The sequence below is a fragment of the Hakea prostrata genome, chromosome 3 (assembly GCF_041222555.1).
Source record: "Hakea prostrata isolate BN-2017 chromosome 3, UWA_Hpros_2, whole genome shotgun sequence".
NCBI classification, from domain to species: Eukaryota; Viridiplantae; Streptophyta; class Magnoliopsida; order Proteales; family Proteaceae; genus Hakea; species Hakea prostrata.
Window position 1 is genome coordinate 23,003,030 of NC_142602.1, and position 20,970 is coordinate 23,023,999.

The 20,970-nt window shown below is 37.8% G+C and overlaps 1 protein-coding gene across 1 annotated transcript; it reads right to left on the reverse strand.

Annotated features, from left to right (window-relative positions):
* Positions 1 to 127: 127 nt before the first annotated feature.
* Positions 128 to 20,720, reverse strand: LOC149021669 (uncharacterized). Its single transcript, XM_089149894.1, has 11 exons — positions 20,589 to 20,720; positions 19,791 to 19,856; positions 19,607 to 19,674; positions 17,844 to 17,877; positions 17,604 to 17,673; positions 7,927 to 7,984; positions 6,224 to 6,352; positions 4,714 to 4,805; positions 1,200 to 1,284; positions 891 to 969; positions 128 to 759 (listed from the first exon to the last, which is right to left on the reverse strand). The coding sequence occupies exons 1-11, from the start codon at positions 20,593 to 20,595 to the stop codon at positions 719 to 721; spliced, it is 729 nt and encodes a 242-aa protein (XP_089006020.1). The 5' UTR covers positions 20,596 to 20,720; the 3' UTR covers positions 128 to 718.
* Between the last annotated feature and the right edge of the window lie 250 nt (positions 20,721 to 20,970).

Genomic DNA, 20,970 nt, shown 5'->3' on the forward strand with positions numbered 1-20,970 from the left:
TTCTGTCATAGATGACGTCTTAACTGTACATGCAATTTTACATCAGCTTGAAGGAAAGTCTGGAACAACAAATGAATTTCAGTAAATGCAGGGCTCTCTACAGTAAGCAAAGCTCAGGAGTGCAATGACATGGGCAATGCCATACGGGCTGCAGCAAACGAAGGATTATGGCTGGACATCAGTGATGATTTGGGAAAGACTGTAAACTAGTAGCTGAATGGTTCACACAAAGTATTCAAAGTGGTTGTGGTAATTGGAGAGGTTTAGTCTTCTGTTGGATGTAAATTTATAGAACGGGAAAGTATCAGGGCTAGAATGGAGGAACTGGGACTAATAGTCAAAGATGGTGTTTGTGAATTTCGTTTCTGCTGATTTATAGTTCATGTTCACTGATAAATTCTATCAGTTTCTCCATGTAAACTGAACCTCGGATCAATTTTTTCAAAAACGCATAGTATTTTGATAGAATGAATCCCAGAAGCAAAAGGAGACTGAACTTGGAAACCCACCTTCCAAATTGTCTTTGATGTTTCCATAAAGGATAGCATCGTAGACCAAAAAGGCCAAGTTGTAGATTGATTTCCCAGAAAATTGGAGATTATAATCTGGTAGAATCAATATAATGTTACAATACCATGCTTTAAAAAATTGTCCTATGGTTGAATGTTTATAACACATCTTTTCAGCTGCCTCTCCTTGAAGAATGTCTCGAGGAGTCTTACTTCTCTGCCAAATAGTGCTCAAGCATATCTTCATCATCTGCAATTCCAACATCTTGAAAGTATCAGTAAAAGTAATCAAATGGTTTACAACAAAAGAATATTATTAAAACAACCAGCCATTAGTTTCACTATGTTAAAGACAATAATAAATGACTGAGGAGAAATCACCTTCAAAATCCTCATCATCAAAATCAATATCTTCCTCATCCTCCTCTTCAGACCCTTCAGTGACTTGCATGGCACCTTTCTGTCGTTGGCAAAAACAAGGAATGCTATTAAATGTAATTCCTTTTACCAGACTTTGAGAATGGTTACTGAAAGCTAGGGCTGTGTTTTTATAACCCCCATTTTTGGGGAGTGCGTTCTGAAAGCTTGGGCAGTTGAGTGAGGTTTTCACCCTATATTAACGTGCGCACATATTTTTTGCCTTGGGGATCATCTAAGATCTTGTAAAACACACTGGGGAAGCTGACATACCATGGAAGCTCTGCCACTTTCAAACCATTGTCGCCCACCAAGCTTCTTGTCCTTAGTTACCGAAAGTGCAGACTCGGGCATTAACCTGAAAGTCCAGCGGTAGTTGGTCATGAAGATTAAAGTTCACAACAAGAAAGTAAATAATTAGGTAAGAAAGTAACTGACAAGGTATGTCATTTTATCACAAAAGAATACTGGCAAAACTGTCTTTCAGCATAGACTTCTTTCCCGATTATACAATTTCACTCTTGATGCAAAAGTCAACCTCAAACAGGAGAAATCAGAGGGAGATCGAATGCCACCAGGATTTATATACTGATGAAACAAAAGATAATAACTAGGATTCTTTTTTTCCCTTTTTATCGTGGAAGGATAAGAAGAAGGGGGTATGGGGTGGCAACCTCAACCCCATGTCTCCCACCCACTGCTATCTCAGCTGAACATGGATTCCTCCCTAAGCAATAGCAACATGGCCTGCAAATTTGATTTCTCTAAAGTCTGATCTTATATTGCAATTAGAGGGCCCTATGTATAGCTTAAATAAAGCTTCACAAGAAAAAGAAACTCCCTGAACTGAAAATAGGAACTAATAACTTGGTGACTAGTGACAATAGAATCTTATCAAAAATAGGTAACTAACTAAAATTAGAAACCACTAGGCTTTATAATTCAGCCACATGCATAAATATCTAAAATAGAAACTAAGATCCCAAATCTTCCATGAATAAAATCTTCATGTAATCTGATCTTGGGCCCCACAAAATCCTCTATGAATATCCTCCAACGTGCCAAATAATGGACTGAGACTGTTCGCAGGAACAACGTGAACAGTGTTTTGGCCTCTTTCTGGCCCTTCTAAAAGACCATGTGAACTGAATGGGCTAGCTTGAGCTAGCCTGGTCCATTGCTGGCCCACTTGGTCCCAGTTCCATGGTTTTTCTTCTTTCCAGCCTTTGATTCTACATCAGCTCTCCACCCTAAGTCTTCAGTACAGCTTCATCCCTCCGAGTGTTTCTATGACTTCTGCAGTGGCGATGACAACCATTATGGTGGCAGCAATTGTTGAGGACGACAACCATGAAGTGGACAACAACAAAGCAATCCATTGGTAATTTCTCCAGGAATGAGCTTTCTATACTTATTTCAGTCTCCAGTAATCTCTTTTCAGCCTCTGGTGAATCGGTAACTCCAACCATTTTGGGCTTCAACAGTACCAAAGATTTTCAGGTTCAGGGAAAATCAAGCTTAGCGTTTTGCAGCCTAAGCTTTAAGATTTTATGATGTAAGGATGAAAATTGTGATTCCAGTTTGATGTTTTAAGAGTTTATAGTATTCGCTGGCAGTTTTTCGGATTAAGGTTAGAAGTCTTTAAGATTCATGGTGGCAGGGGAAGGAGATATGTTTTTACATTTTGCGGAATGGACCCACAGCCTTAGAGAAAAGGATGAATCAAATCTATTTATGAAAGTCACAAATTGTTCTAACACGTAATCCTTGAATATTATGACTAGCAATTATAAAGTTAGTAATAATCTGAAGCACAGCTGTGACCAAATAAAGGCCTACCCAATGCACAAAATCCCTAAATTTGTGATCATGATACATAAATAGAGTTAGTAATCATTTAATAAACATTAACTTTAAAGCATAGAAAATCCAGCAACCACAATCATCTAGACCAGAGGATATGATTTCAAATCAATGGCAACAGAAAGCTGGAAATATGATTCCCACTTTAACTGCTGAAGATGATCACCTTTCAAGTCACACTATATATATATATATCATACTACTATTATAAAAGCATGTACTCTTCTTTTTCCGCAAACCTTTCACTTGACTAATGTATCCTCGTCTTTATTTAAATGTCATATTTTTTGTATTAGCTTATTTGTCATTTTATTTTTTACTCATAAATTCTTGGTACCCTTGTTATATATTTTTTTATTTAAATGCGTAAAATCAAACCGAAAAAGAAAATTTTCTTAGGAAAGTGATAAACCAGAGTTTGAGTGAGAGACAAACTCTTTAGTTTAGAGTTTAAATTATATTTCACTTGGTTACTTAAAAGTTGGTATTCTGTTAAGTTTGTTTCCCTGTATATCTCAACTTCCTATTCATGTAATTGATTACACTATAAATACAATACTCAAGCTAATGTGAAGTCTTGAACATTCAAAACCAAATATCAGTGCTCTTGGATGTTCTTTCAGGATGTTCCCCACGGGTTGGAGGAGATCCTTCAGGCGGATTGTGATGTTGCTTCCTTTTAGTTTCTCTTTGAGTACTTGACTCCGTTGTTTTATTATTGAAAAAAAAACCAAATATCAGAATTATTTCATGGTATCACAGCCACTGATCCTACAACCCTGCAATTTTTTTCTTTTCTCTTCCCTTTCAAACTTCTCAATGGCAGTAAAGAAACCATAATGACGTTGTTCAAGTCGTATGAACAACGCTTGCCAATCTATTGGAAATGCCAATTATGGTTTCCGATTTTCATGGGCGCCTTCACTTTCGTAGGCATTGCAGTCACATCCACCACCACAGTAGTCTTTGGTCGTGTGATTTCGAATCCAATTCAACTCCTAGGTCAGATTGGTGGGTTCTTCACTGTGATCCTCGCCATCATTGGGATCAGTCTCGCAACACTCACCACCAACCCAAGTAAGTTGAAGCTTCTCCACCACCCATCACATCCTTTCCCTCATCTTCTCCCCTATTCACAAGACACCCTGCCCTTCCCCTGTTCTGCGCATAGTAGAATTTTTTCCCCTTTCCCATATAGTCCCCGATTTTGACCAAATTCTGAAAAACAGAATTTTCAGAATTTCAACAACATCAAACCTCCTGAAACCTGAGCCTAATTCAGACCTTGTCCATGCACCAAAACCATTAGAATAAGTTCTGAATCTACACAAACAACAAGGGCAGAGCTTGGCCTAACCCTAGCCAAACCTTGTTTTAAATCCTAATTTGGTTTCTAATTGAAAATTCTCCCCTCCATTATTCTGGAGCTTAAGGTCACCTGAGGTAATATACGTATTATTTCTCTGTTGTATTCGTATCAATGTCAATCTTAATATCTTCAATTCACGGGTACTACAATTGTTTCTTCTCATCGATGGCTGAATTGTTTTGAATCTTCAGATTCTCTCTCTCTCTCTCCTTGAATCAGAAGTTGATATTAATCTCCGAAATTACCGTGGACAGGTAAACCAATCCAATCAATCAACTTGATTTTGTTGTCCTTATCATTTATTCTTCTTGCACTAGATTAAATTTTTCTCTCCAAGTTCCTACTTTTCACAATGTTAGTTTTAGGCTATTTAAATTTGATTTTGTACCCTTCTTATTCAATTTTTCTTCATATATCACTACGTGCCATTTGCACGTGCGTTTTTTACTATATATATATATATATATATATATAATTTTTTTATTTTTTTGTTGGGGGGGGGGGGGGGTCGAACATGCAAACAAACCGTTTGGTACAATTCATGTAAAAATTTACCTGGCTCGTTCTAGGGCCAACTCTGCTTCAAATCGTTCTCTCCATGCAACAAAAGTTACGAGAGTAACTGGCTCTCCATGCGGTATAACTATCTGAAATTGAAACATGAACATGCTCATCAATCAGAAGAACAAAAGGCATTAATAAACTTGTGAAGGCCCCATAACATGCACCAAAAAGAAAATAACAGATCATAGGACTTCATGATGAGAAAACCCACTTGTCAGTTGTTGGTCAAAATACAATATTGTTATGAAAAACTATAAAAGCCTAGAAGATCAGACAAATGAACCTATTTCAGATCCATAACTATCAAAAGATTGCTATACGATAGCAGAAGAAAATTGCATCAGACTACGAAGGAATAAAATTTGTCATGATTCAACATATCTACATTATGTAAAGACAATGCTGTCAAGCTCTATCTAACAGCTATTAAAGAAAAATTAACTGCCTACGTCTACAAATACAAAAAGAGAAGTGGATTTTTTTCTCAGTTGAAGACATATAACATATAACATAAAACAAGAACATAGTAGGGATGACCAAACTAAGGGTTATGGATCACCAATAGCAGATAATGAAGCAATTAAGTAATATGTTCTTCGACATTTCTTCAGCAGCCATTTTATGGATGAAAGAACAATAAGAGGCTAATTGCCCCTTTATTTGGGTAAGCAGCGAGTTGTAACATACCAATCTGGATCAGGATTCAAACTACAATCCTGGGTCCAGGATTATCTTAATTCTTGAACATATTCATGTGCATAAATATGGAATTTTTTTTTTTTTTTTTTTGGGGGGGGGGGGTTGGGTTGGGGGGGAGAGGAGGGAATCAAGGCTAATTTCTGCAATTGGCATTGCTATTGTGCCTCCCAATCATTAGCAGTGGACCAGATATTGTTGTTGGCATGTTGCACTCTTCGACCATCCAGGCTCTTACAAAAGGTAAGCCAGTGCTAGGACCTAAACTACAAAATTACACTGTGGCATCATCCTGAATTCCACATCCCTCCAGGACCAGGTAAGAAGCTCAAGCCTGGGATCAAAACATTAATACACATAGCCTTATCCCAAGCATGTTACAGGATCTCAGTGAGTTTTTGGAAATGCTTTGGTTTCATGCTTGGGTGAATGCAACACAGGTCACTAATGGTGATCCTAAAGATCACATGCACTTTAACATGAATTAATTTTTATAAAAACACTTCTCGTGAATGTTTAAAAGAAATTTTGTTAAGTTGGCATCTACCATTAGTTTCAAGTAAATAGGATTAATACACTACATCTAAGCACACAGACAAAGATGAGAAACATTGACATCACAAATTAACTGAATACCTAAACACCAGATAAATGTTATTAAAATTACGCATGACCAAATCCAATAGTTTCCAGCAGCCAAGGAATACACAAAATATAGCTTGGCAACATCAACAAAGATCACACCTGCAATTCAGAAAACACAAGACAAAGCAGAGAAATTCACAGGCAGGACAAACAGCCATACGTCATCTTTGGCCGTATCTCCTTCTTCGTCATCTGAAATCCCAGCATTTGGATCAAATCTTTCATTCAACCACTCTTTAGCCGATGCAACAAGTGTGTATACCATTGCCATACCAAGATTCTCGGATGCCTGTTAAAACATAGAAGAGTCGAAATCTCACTCAGCTAGTTGAAAAGACTTCTGGGATGCCTATACACATAGAAGGGTCAGAATCACACTCATCCAATTGATAAAACTTCTCAGATACCTGTTAAACATAGAATGGTCAAAACCATACTCATCTAGTTGATAAAACAAATGCCGGAATGAAAGCCACCAAAGATTCCTTCGTAGGATGAACCCATTTGGAATGGATCGGTATAGATTGGCAATTCACAATCTATCCTTAATTGAGTTTCGATGCATTTCCCTGAGAGTTTGGATGATAAAAGAAGCCTACTAATCATGTTCACTGCACCTTAAACTTCTGCCTCAGATTATCAGCTTGGGCTGAAAGTTGGCAGAACACCAGATTTATGAGAACTGAGCCCTAAGGCTTGAGTCTAACTGGAGATTTTATCACAAGTTATGATTGTTCATAAGTGTACTGATCTCCCCCCCCCCCCCCCCAAAAAAAAAACCCACAAGAAAGCAAAAGAAGTTTTTGGGAGTCATGTAAAGGGTAAAACAGCTGCCAAATGCTTCCACACGACCAGATTCCGCCACACAGGGGTGGGTGGTCAAGCTCTTCTATGCATACCCCAACAATTTTTGCTGGAATGCTGTTTCGATGCCTTGACCTCAGGGCCACAACAGTGGTCCACCAACAGTTGCGCCAAGGTCCTCCCCTTTTGGGAGTCATGTCCAACATTTTAATTTTTAAATAATTTATGATACTGTCCATTGATCAAATTATTTCATGGATTAGATTTCACTTGACTGTCAATGGCTCCACTGCGTGTGCTTGGGGTGAAAGTTTTATTTATGTTTGCTGTTTTGCACCCAAATTGTTTTGCCATTAAGAACCTAGCCTTTTTCTTCTTCTATCATCCCTTCCCTGCATCTACCAACAATATCCTATTTCATCGAGTCCATAAATCAAAATTTGAAATTTAAGCACCATCCAGATCAAGCAACACCATGTAATTTCCAATAATCTTGGTTGCAAAGAAGGAAATATAAACATAAACAAACCATCATACCATCAAACTACTATTATAAAAGCATGAAATCAAAGAACATGGCTACATTTTACTACCTAAAATGCCCCCAAAAAATTTGGGCTAATTTCCTTATATACCCCCCTCTGAGACTTACACTTCTTAGTAAACTTCAATATATTTCTTTACCTTTTATTACCATATTCATTTCCCTAGGTTGTAGCTAAACAAATGCTTATTACAATAATTGCATTAGTCAAATACTAATAACATATATCAAAATAGTTATAAACATCTTATTGGTAGGTGCAATAATTAAGGTACATCTAATGTCTAGTATAAATCATTTCAATTAAAAAAAGATGGAATTTGTTCAAGTTTGGTCTAGATAATATGCAATTTAGAATTGCTTTGTATAAATCATTTTAGGTAATTCATGTTTGAATAGACACCAATACATGCATCTGCATGTGTAACCTCATTAGTTGTATTAAAAGAAAATAGAAAACTATTCAAACAAAAAAGGATACAAATCAATCAAAGTAAAATTAGGAAGAAAATAACCTCTTGATCAAGCTTTGACTTCAGAATTTGAAGGTCATGTGTGTGTATCCCTCGAACACTGCAATAGATCAATATCACCAAAGTTAAGGAAATAGAACATCATCGAGACCCAGTCAAGTAGAGGTATTAATAAAACAAGCAAAAAGAAAGCATTTGTATAAAACATACAGGGCTAAGTCCCTGTTAGAAGTTCCACAATACAATGGATCATCTGTAAGTTTTACATTTAAGGATTAATGAAATCACTAGCATTTCATAATCATGACCTTCCTTCCCCCCCCCCTTTCTTTTTTTTTTTTTTTTTTTTGGGGGGGGGGGAATGGGGGCATATATGTAGTGGTCTTCTGATGTTGGACAGAATTACAACTAAAAGCCCAAGGAGAAATTTAAAGAATTTAGCCAATTATCTAAAAGATTGAAGGCATGTGATTCAATGACATTAGAAATCTTAACCAACGTCACTCTCAACAATGCAAACATTATTCACTAGAATAGACTGGATTCCTCAAGCCATTTTCTTCTTGTTGAAACCAATGCAACTCGTATTTAATTTCCATCCAAATTTCTACTGTTGCGCTCATGTAATCTATTTTCCAGTAAGAAATTTTTCCGAAACTAATTATTAATTAAATTCATTTAAGTCTCAATGTAGATTTGTTTGGAGTTTTTCCTTCAAATAGACCCGTGGTGCAATGGATGGTCGGAGTTGTAGCCTAAGGCCAAGGCATCCACACAACCTCTCAGCAAAAATTATTAGGGGTAACACTGCGTAGGAAAACTGCGCCCCCCCCCCATAGTTGTCAAGGCGTCGCCTTGGCGTCCTGGCGCTAATAGAGGCCCTGAGGCGAGCAGCACCTCAGTTGGAGTCCATAAAGCGTCGAGACGTCAACTCGGACACATTGAACCCCTAGTCGCCATTGTGGCTTTTAAAAACCACCATTTTTTTTCTTTCAAATCAAAGGCTAAAAATGAATTGGAAATTAGATTCCAATTGGGAATCAACTAATGGTTGAATGTTTATATAGTGTTACATGGGATCATTTGTAACATTTTAAATCATTAAAAAAAGGGGAAAACCAAGAATTTTACTCAACTCAGTCGAGTGAAATCCCCAATTTCGAGCCCTAACCCCTAACGTCTCTCTTCCTCTCCCTCTGCTACTCTCTTCCTCTCGATCGACGACGACAACCAGCGTCACCGGCAACAGCCAACAACAGCCCTAACCCCTAACGTCTCTCTTTCTGCTTCTTTTATTTCCCCCTCATACAAAAACCACCGTAGTTGCAGGCTTGCAGCGGCAGCACCATACTTGTCGCTCACTTTCTTCTTCTTTCTTCTGCCTTTTTTTTCTTTTCCCTAAAAAGTCTGCCAATTACAAATCCCTTTTGCAATTGCAGGCTTGCAACAAGTTGCAGCGGCAGCTGAATCCGACAGGTTTTTGAATTGTCTCAAGCAAAGGTTGGGATGCTTCTTCGTTCTTCTGCTTTTCTTTTTCTTCTCTATTAAGTGTTAACTGTTAACAGATTTTGTTAACGCCTAAATCAGTAAACTCCGGTGATTTTGTTCACCATCTCAGGCGACAGTATACCGTCGCCGGCGTGCCTTTTTTTTCTGTGTTTTAACAATGTTATAAGTTGCTACTCGTTTAATTTCTGTTTGGAGATTATTAACTGATTATTTACTTCTCTATGACTTGCAAATTCCAATTAAAGTTTCTGTTGTGGTTCCTGTGACATAGCTACTTATCTTCCCTACAATTTCTGAGTCAAGGATATCTACGGGTCTGATCGGAGATCTAGTCTTAGAAATTTCACGTGGTTGGTATTCATGTACTGTTATGATGTCATACTCTGAACCTGCTATCTGGTTACTGCATCCTACTCCTCAAGTAATATTTGATTACTGTTGTTTAAAGGCATTCATCTTTCTTATATTGGCCTTTTTCATCAGGATTCAATATTAAAGATCAAGCTTTTATGGAGGTTGCTAGTTCAGCAACTTGGTAGTTATATTGATTCCTAGTTTGACAAATCTTGACCTATCCTATTGTCACGAGGTACCTTCCATGACTTCAGGTCCAGCCATTGGATCTAGGTGAGGTTTCAGCAGTGATTGTATTCTCATAAAATGGCATTCAACCATAATTGTTTGCTCATCTATTCCTTTGACCAAGTTCTATTTGACTAGTTCTGGAATCTCTCTCTCCCTTGGATTGTTCTCTTATTGGGGACTTATAACTTGTTAGTATAACCGAGACCAGTTAATATTAGCTTGATAGCTTCTAGCCTACTGATTATTGTTGTTTATTAGCTTCAGTGTATTTTTTTCTATAATTTTTTCTGATTTTTCAGAATAGAAGCTTGATTATCAATTTATCATCAAGTGAGATGACTAGATGAATGCATAGGATTTTTATTGTGGTGTGGTATGGTGTAAAATTAAAATTATACAGGTATCATTATCAATTTTATTATTGTTTTTTATTTTGGCTGATTATATGTGTATGTTTCATGTTTTTTATTGTAGATATTTACTAGTTATTTACAATGACCTCAAGGCCCTCAACTGATAATCCAGCAGCTGCTGCTAGTCAGCTTATTCCTAGTGGGGATGAAGGTAGTTATGATCCCTCGAAAGACCCGAAGAGAAAGGCCAAGTCAAATGACCCAGGGTGGAAATATGGGTATTGGCCAAATGTTGATGATAGGAATACAATCAGGTGCACTTTGTGCAACAAAAACTTTAAAGGAGGAATCAGAAGATTGAAGCAACATCTAGTGGGTGGATATGGGGATGTTGTGAAGTGCACTAAGACCACTGCAGAAATTGCCCAAGAGATGAATGTAATGTTGGTGAAAAATAAAAAGAGGGCAGTTATTACTGATTTGAATAATGAGGAGTATGATGGCATTCAACAAGTAATTGGAGAAAAACATCATATTCCTTCTTCTACTGAAGGAGGTACATTACCTTTTTTTTTTTTTTTTTTGTAGAAAAGGGTCTATATATTAACGTGTGACCCACGCAAGGCATCCAAGAAACCCAGGATCTAACATAAGCCAAAGAGTCCAGCACGCTACGGACACAACCTTACCAGCTAGGAAGTCTGCTACAGCATTACACTCCCTTTTAACATGAAAAAAAGAAATATTTGGAAGCCTAGAGGAAAGATTCACCACATCCTAGACTAAATTTTGAATGTCCACCTGAATCAGTTCCCTCTTGGTCACAAATGCGATCGCCTCCGCTGAATCTGATTCCACCAGGACATTAAAAAAGCCTTCCTCTAGAGCCAACAAAATACCTTCTCTAATAGCCAGCATCTTGCCCATCAGGACAGAGTCAAAAAAGGCAGGGATCGCAACCCCTAAGATGGGTTTTCCATCTAAATCCTTGCAAACAAGGCCCAGCCCACTTCTGCCCTCACTTAGAGCTGCATCAACATTAATTTTGACGAAGCCCATAGGAGGAAAAGCCCATCGTACCATCGTTCTGGGCGATTCTTTCTGCTGAAGACGATCTACAACCCGAGGAGAAGAGGTGAAGCTTCTGGAATACTCTGCTGCCTCCATTGCTGCTTTCTCCACCACCTGCTCACAAGACCATTGTAATCCCTTAAACACCAGGTCATTTCGGGCTTTCCAAATTCTCCAACATATGTATGCGATGAGAGATGATGCTTCTCTAAATTCTGATTTCTCCTCAGGTAGGCATCTCTTCCAATTTGAAATCGCATCATGCATCAAAGGATTCACCGGAGGAGAGAAAGAAAATGGAGATGCAAACCATACTCTTTGGGTGAAATCACAGTCCAATAGAAGGTGATCGATTGATTCCAAAGCTCCACATCTGCTACAGCACGGATCAAAACTTTTGATTCTTTTGGAAAGCTCCTCCGCTGCAAGTAAAGCCCTAGCACACACTCTCCATAACATGTTTTTAATTTTTGGAGCCACATGACATTTCCATATATTTTTCCATACTTTAGAATCAATATTTGTTCTACTGGATTCTCCCGATGTTGAGGCTTGTTGTACTTTTTCTTTCTCCCTGATATTGAGTAAGTGATGGTATGCTGATTTCACAGAAAAGCTTCCATTCCTCGCAGGACCCCATACAATCTGTCCTCCCTAGGAGTTAAGGAAATCTTCATCTTCAAGATAGCCTCGGCATCCCCTTGATCAAACACCTCCTTGATTAAGACCTCCTTCCAGGTTCTAGTCCCTTCATCAATTAGATCAGAAACCCAGCAAATATCTCTATGATCTCTATTATAGCTTACTAGCTTCTCAGTTTGAAATTTGAACTCGAGATGATCCACTAGTCCTCCCAAACTCGTATAGAATTTCCATTCCCCACAACCCATACTAAGCCAGATTTAAGTATTTTCCTTCCTTCTAAAACACTTTTCCATGCCCAAGAGGGGTTTGTGCTGCCAGGGGTAGTTAGAAATTCTAAATTTGGAAAGTATATCTGTTTAAGAAATTTGACCCAGACTGGCCTCAGATTGCTCCACACTTTCCAAGCTAGCTTACATAGAAGAGCCAAATTCTGCAAATATGGATCCCGAAGACCCAAACCTCCTTTGTCCTTAGACTGACATAGTCTCTCCCATGACACCCAGCAAATCTTCCTCTTGTTTTCCTTTTCTCCCCATAAGAAATTTATGGCATCCTTCCTAATCTTGTTATGATGAGATTTAGGAAGGATAAAATGGGATTCTGCATAGTTGTTTATGTTGAGCCCAACAAACTTCAGCAGAACTTCTTTTCCAGCCATAGATAGAAGGTTAGATTTCCAACCCTGCATTTTCTTACTTGTCCTTTCTTGTATTTCTCGGAAGTCTCCTTCTTTGAAGCTTGAAACTCCGAAGGGAGGCCCAAATACTTTTTTGGTGGACCCCTATAAGGAATCTTCACAATTCTTGAAAGCCATCTTTTGAACCTAGGAGCAATGTTAGGGCTGAAGTATATAGATGACTTCTACTGATTTATTTGTTGGCCACTAGTAGCACAATAGAGGTCAAGACATGCTTTGATATTCTGGAATTCCTGTAAGTTGACCTCTGAAAACAGCACAGTATCATCTACAAATAATAGATGAGAAATTGGGGTGGTCTTGTTTTTGACTCTCAAACCAGAGATTAGATTTTCGTGAAGGGGATATTGGATCTCCTTGTCTAATGCCCCTCGTGGGTTCAATGAATCCCCTGGCAGCTCCATTAACTAAAACATTGTAAGAGATTGACTTGATACAAGACATCACTAGAGACACCCATTGATCACAGAATCCCAGCTTAGATAAAGTCCCTTCGACAAAGTTCCATTCCAAACTATCATAAGCCTTCTTCATATCCAATTTAAGGGCCATAACTTTCTTCTTTCCTCTCTTCTTATTCTTGATATAATGAAAACACTCATGAGCCACTAGAACATTATCAGAAATACTTCTATTGGGAACAAAAGCTGACTGAGGCACACTGATAATCCTATCTAGAATCCCTTTCAGTCTGGTAGCAATAACTTTAGTTGCTATCTTAACAGTAACATTGCACAGACTGATGGGTCTAAATTGATCAATGGTTTCAGGCTAGTTGCATTTAGGAATTAAACAAACATAAGTAGAGTTTATTTCCTTAGGCATGCTACCAGAAGAGAAAAGTTCAGAGACAAACTTACAAATATCTTCTTCTACCAAATCCCAATAATGTTGATAAAAGGCTGGGGGGAGTCCATCCAAGCCAGGGGATTTCAACGGAGCCATCTCCACCAATGCAGCCTTAATCTCCTCCTTTCTAGGAGGACTCATCAGCATGATGTTATCTTCCTGAGTAACTTTTGGATCAATCAAGGAGAGAACACTGTTGAGGGATTCCTCATCAATACCTTTAGAGCAAAATATTTCTTTATATTTAGCCACTACTTCACCATAGATTTCATCTTCTGAACTTGACCATCTGCCACAACTCAATTTCAGCTTTGAAATTCTATTTTTGTTCCTTCTCTGAAGAGTGGAAGTCTGAAAAAATTTTGTGTTTCTATCCCCAGCCTTTAACCACAATTCTCTTGATTTCTGGGCCCACATCTCCTCCTCTTTCTTCAGTTCTATTTCCAGCAATTGATGTAATTTCCCCTCTTCCTCTTCATTTCCTTGTGAAGGCTGTTGAAGAACATCTTCCAGCTTCTTTAGAAGATGAGATATTTTTGTTTGCACATGGCCGGAAGTGGTTCTATTCCACTTACCTAGTGTAGGGTCTGAGGTTGAGGTGTGCTCCAAGATACCAAGCTCTGGGACTGCATCAAAGAGACTGAAAAGTGCCCTCAATAAGGCACCAGTAAGGGGTCCCATGGATATGCATGTTAGACGCACTCCTGAAGAAGTTGTTGAAGAAAGGAGGGCAAAGGGTGCTACTCAAACAACAATCTTAAATAGAATGAGATCCGCCGAAGAAAAACATCTTCCAGCTTCTTTAGAAGATGCAGATTTTTTGTTTGCACAGGCCGGAAGTGATGGCATTCCACCGTTCCGGGGGCGAGGTTGAGGTGTGCTCCAAGATACCAAGCTCGGGAAGAGCAAAAGCAAGAAGGGTCCATGGAATGGTGATGGTCAAGTAGCAAAGTGCACAACAATAAATATGGATCCGAGAAGAAGCGAGTGGATAACCACCCCAAGCATTACCATGCTAAAAGCTTTGAGGTGATGGTCAAGTCTATTGCACTATATGGTTCGGGGTATAAGCCCCCAACGTGCAATGAAGTCAAAGAGCTTTATTGAAGAGATGCAAAAGAAAGAATGATAAGAGAAATTTAAAGATATTGGAAGATGTATGGATGCACACTCATGTCTGATGGGTGGACTTACAAAAAGGGTAGGCACCTCATCAATTTTCTTGTCAATTGTCCAGAGGGAACATTCTTCCTTGGTTCTGTGAATGCATCTAGCCATGTGCAAGATGCAAAAATGTTCTTTCAGTTATTGAATAACAAAGTCGAAGAAATTGGGGAAGAGCTAAGTAATTCAAGTGGTGACTATAATGCCTCAAATTACAAAGCAGCAGGGGCATTATTAATGGAGAAGAGGACTACATTATATTGGACTCCCTGTGCAGACCACTATCTTGATTTGATGCTAGAGGACATTGGGAATTTGAAACAATATAAGAAGTGATAATTCAGGGGAAGAGAATAACCACTTTCATTTATAGACACACGGGATTCCTGGAGGCCTTGAGACAAAAGACAAATGGCAGGGATCTTGTGAGGGCTACAGTGACTAGGTTTGCCACTTCATTCTTGACATTGCAAAGCTTATTGAAACACAAGGATAACTTAAGGCACTAATTCATTTCTAAAGAGTGGACAAAATCCAATTTTCCAAGACAGAAGCAGGGAAGAAAGTAGCTGAAACAACTTTTTCTACAACTTTTGGCATGGTGTGGAGGATTGTATTAGAGCATCACAACCTCTTATGATTGTATTGAGGATTGTGGATGTTGATGAAAGACTCACGCAGTGCCTAAAGTGTTTGTAGCCATGCAAGAGGCTAAGAGAAGAATAAAGGACAATTTTGGAGGCAAAGAACGACTCTGGAAGAAAGTCATACAAATAATTGATAAGCAATGGGAGTGTCAGATGGAGAGACCTCTATATGGTGCAGCCTTATTTTTGAATCCTAGGAAGTTCTACAACTTAAATATTGTAGATAATTATGAGTTGATCAGTTCTCTCCAAACTTCTTTCAATGAAGTTGTTGGAAGACTAGTGCCTGATGCACATCTACAAGATAAGGTATTGTCCTGGGCAAGTGAATACAAGTAAGGTAGAGGTCCTTTCTCCACAGCTATGGCTATTAGACAGCGTACAACTATGAGTCCTCATAAGTTTTTACTTGTATGTTTTTTATTTTTAGTCATACTTATTTGGTTTATAACTCTAGCTTTTATGTTAATCTATTTTTTTTATATACTATAGTTACATGGTGGGATACACATGGAGGAAATGCTTTTGAGCTTACAAGGATTGCACGAAGGATACTAGGCCTTTGTTTTTCTTCCTCTGGTTGTGAACTGAATTGAAGCACATTTGAGTTTGTAAGTATTAAGTGATTCAAGTATTTGAAACATTTTTAAATTTAAATTTAGAAGAATGACTTGGGATTCTTTTCAATTGCTTATGAATTCAAATTCACACCAAGAAGAGGAATAGGCTGGAACATGAGAGGTTGAATGATCTAGTTTTTATTCAATACAATCGCCGTCTTCAAGAAAGGTTCAATGAAAGGCAATTAAAGAGTAGAAATTATGATCCACTACTCTTTGATGAGCTTGACTAGAGCAATGAGTAGATGGTTAATCAGCCTGATGATTTAGCCCATCTTGAGGGTGATCTTACTTGGAGCACTGTTGATAGAGCTATAGGGGCATTTACATCACTTGAGGGCCAGAACAGACCGAGGAGATGTCAACCAAGTGAATCAACATCTACTGGAGTTAATATATGTTACTCACGTCGCAGGTCTTTGGAGAGAGTGGTTGAGGAACATGACTCTGAGTCTGATGGAGACATGGGAGAAGTGGAAGATTTGCATGATGATGAGAACATTGTAGATGATTTTGGTTTGAGGTCTACCTCTTTGGAGCAACAACAATTTCGAGAAGATCTCCCACTTGCTACCAATTTGCTTTATGATGATTATAACTAACTGACTTATACTTTTCTATTGGGAATTTTGGAAATGGATTGTGGATTTTTATTGGAAATTTTGGATATGGATGTGTTGTTATATTTGGGATTTGGACTTTAGATTTTAGATATAAGTGGGATTGTTTGCTTAAATATTTAAAACTTTTTATTTAGATATTTGGCTATATGCTTTGTTTCATTTTCTTCTTTTACTTGTGAGGATATTTGGCTACAGCTCAACAATGTAGAAGAGGTGGAGTTATAGGTGCTAGTGGAGGTGGAGCTGTGGAGTTGTAGGTGGTGCTAATGTTGGTGACATTTAATGAAGGTATGTTGTCTAGTGTCTATTTGTTTTGCTCATACATCTATGTGTTTACTATTTAGTCACATTTTATCGTATCTTGATTCTTGTTAATGATAGTATGAATATATTTAGAACCTACTATGTGTGGTTTGTAGTATGTTGGATGACTTGAGGTAGGCTAAATGGCTAATATTACTGTTTTTATTATATAGGATATGATAGGTTTATAATGAATTAGTGTATGAGATGTACACAAAAAAATAAAATTTTCACTTAAAACGCCTCGACCGCCTCAAAAGCGCCTCGGAGGGCGCCTCGTCGACTTATCGCCTCAACTAGCTAAAACCGCCTCGCATCACCTCACCGCCGTGACAACTATGCCCCCCCCCCAAAGACTTTGCTTGTGCGGAAGCCCACAGCACCAGGTTCATCCTTTTTTTCTCCTTGAATTAGATCCATCCATTGTCGGTCATCTTGGGTCCATTAACCCTTCCTACATCCATATAGCCCTCTTAAGACTACCATTACACATCTATGTCAGATACAGAACATATATTGTGAAGAACGTTAATGTTTTTCATGAAATGAAGATAATGTAGCTTCACTTTAATGACATAAGAGAAAGAGTTGGCAATATAGTACAAAAAAGATTTAAACAAATGACACTTAGAGAAGGTAATGCATTCACCAACCTTTTCACAATCAAAAGTGGTGGCTCATCTGGATATTTTTCGGTATGTGAGAAAATTAGAGCCAGTTGAACTGCCAAAAAAAATAAATTAACAGATGTCAACTTTTGTAAAAGAGGTGACGAAGGTAGTACAACCCAGCAGAGATCAAGCCTCAACAAGGAAACTGGAGATGTCAATGATGCTGGATTTCTCTACTTAAAAAAAGACACTAGATATTTTCGACTTGGCTAATTGAGATACCTGGAGTGGTTATTGATTCATCAGCATCATCATCCTGTTATTGAATGGAATGATAAAGATCAGAACAAGTAAAAGTAGAACATGTCAAACAAGAGAGTATTGATATAGATTTATGGTCGTGGGCAGCAATCAGCAATAATATGTAGTATGAACAGCTTCCTTCCCCAACACCCCCCCCCCCCCCCAAAAAAAAGGGGTCATCCTGGCATATTCAGGAGGGTTATCGATTGCTCACTGCCGTCTCATCCGAACAAAAAAAGGAATAGAATTCAGGTTTTCTGTGGGACCATTGCCAGCTTGCATTAGAGAAATATGCTGCTAACAGTAGCCAAATTGCATGAGAGAATTTCTGGTGGGCCCAGCTTCTTACAGATGAGGTGGTTTCCTTATTTAGGACCTGAGTCACATTTCTTATATAATCCTTGCTTGGGAAAACCAAACACAGTTGCTACTTTGGATGGATTTCTTTCTTCTAAAGGTAGCTACTGGTTCATGACATTTTCTGTTTTGTTAATTAACTAGATTTACTTGTATTTTCTTTCCAAATAAGATGATGACCAGGACTATTTTCCACACAAGGAAAAAACTCAGTTTGCTACACCCAGTTGCTATTATAAATAAAGAAGGGGCTATATCCTGCCTTCAGTGATTTGAATAAAAAAGATGTTGATGCTGGTTTCAACCAAAGACCTGCAAGATAGATTGGTGATGACGAGAAGACTATACCAGTGACAGGGATACTTGATCCAATCTTTTACCATCTTCTCTATTTTCTATTTCAATCATTTTTCCTTCCCCTTTTTTTTTTCGGTTTCCCTGCAAATCTGAGATCAACCAAGGTTCCAAACTACTGCTGTTATCTAAAATTTCAATAGAAAATTTCATGCCATCATAGTTGCTGATTGAAGAAAGACTTAAAAACACCCATATGGAAGTGGCTGTTCAATGAGGACTTCATGATTGTTCTGTAGATTGATTGTAGCCTACCTATTCTACATCAGTAATCACGAATTTAATCACTAACTAGCACCAATTATCACATAACCTACGCAGACTTCCCACTTCCCACAAACATAAATGTTTGATAGAACTGTCAACCCCAGTATCCTGCCCACCCCCACCCTTCCTCCCATAATCTGACCACTGTGATGCATGTTGCCATAAGCTAGAAAAGTACTTGGATAACTACAAGAACTCAAAATATATATATATATATATATATAAGAAAATAATGTCATGTAAATATGATTCCATGGGCATAAAGACATCTAACAGTTCAAAATAAAATTTCAACCAAAAGCTTAGATTAATTATTCTCCACCAAATGTCTTCCCCTTCTTTAACAAAATAAAGAATGAGACTCCATTAACAGAGTATGCTTTAAAGCAAAGCAGATTTTTAAGCATCAGGTAGAATAATCAAGTCCACCTATAATATTTAACTTATTTGTGAGTATCAGCCAAACAAAATTATATTACCAGGACATAAAGCTCAAGTTATACACTGATGGTACATCCAAAGATTCCAAAGGCATAAGAGATCAATATAAAATTTACCAAGTGTCCATATAGTTAGAAGCGAAGAGAGTGAAACTGAAATAAAATCAACTAATTTTTCTTCATGAACAAATACCCATTTGCATATCATCCCCCTTTGCTTTAATTTACAAATGGAAACTTAATCAAGCTTACTTCCATGCAATTCACTTCTAAGCATGGGAAGGCACGGAAAAAAATCTTATTTCAATCAGGGATATTATGTACCTGGGGAGATAGAGTAATTTGAAAGCAACGATTTGATGTATTGAGACCACTCTCGTGAGATCCAATTTCTGGTGTGGGACATCAAAGAGAAAGGTGCCCTTGTTTATGTGGCTGGAGAGAAAACTTAAAAGTAATATGCTACATAACAGCATAAACGATAATCTGAAACAGCCACAACGCAAACCTCTGAAGTCATCCATAAGAATGGCTTGCAATGCTTCAATTTCCATCTCCTGCTCTTGTACATGGTCTGTTGGAAGCTGATTGTAAGAATGACGAAAGAGGGATACATTTGCAGAAAAAAATATGTTGTTGTACTGAATAGTCACATTCTCTAAATCAAAATCCTACAAAAAGGTATCATCCTTTGTTATTTCTGGCCCATGAAGTAAACAAATATGTAACCTACATTTTAATATTGAAATACAAGAAAATAAAACCCATTAAAAGAATTTGAGGCCAGTGAGAAAAATCTCCTCTAAAACTCCACCAGAATTTATCAGGGACCAAAAGAATGCATGCTGAAATAATTCGAAGTATTTGAGACCAAAGAAAGCCAACAAGTTGAAAAACACCACCTGAATCAGATAATCTAACTCATTGAGATCCCATAATATTTAACATAATTAATTTTTCCCACCTCCAGAGAATCACAGATTAACCGAAATTTCAAACATATCAACAAAACACTCAAAGAATCAAACCTGTCCAAAAATTAAAAAAGGAGGTACCGTAAAAAGATGCAAGCTCTCTATTATAACTAACATCAAATCACACAAATAAAACCCAAGATGTTATGATTTTTTCCGAGACATGTTAACGAAAGATTAAGTAAGAAGATGGCAATCTGGGGGAGAGACATATAATCTCGAAAGTGCAACTTCTCTTTTGGGTTCCATTGGAACTAAACGGGTAATCAATCAATTAAAGGCAGACACATCAGAGAAATGGAAGCGTATGAGATAGAAAAGTGTGATTATACCAGTCATGATCGACCCCTGCAAAGCGAATCCTCGATCTCCCTCCTTCTCCGCTTAGACTTCAGGGTTTAGCTACTTCGAGTTTGTTTGGAAGGTAAAATCGAACGCATGCCGTACTCGGAACGTTAAACTATTGTTTGGATGTCGAGAAAATAAAACTTTACAACTGAAACTAAAATAAAAATATAAAGGCGGGAGGGAAAGCTACGGGGTTTTTTTATTATTATCTTTTCTTATCTTTTTTCCCCAACTTGAAAAATGCTATGGATTAATAAATTACATATAAATAAAACATAATGAGTGGTTTAGCACTAGTTTGTAATCTTTGGAGGATAAATTGCATATAAATAAACTTTAAGGGGGAATCATTGAATATTATAATTA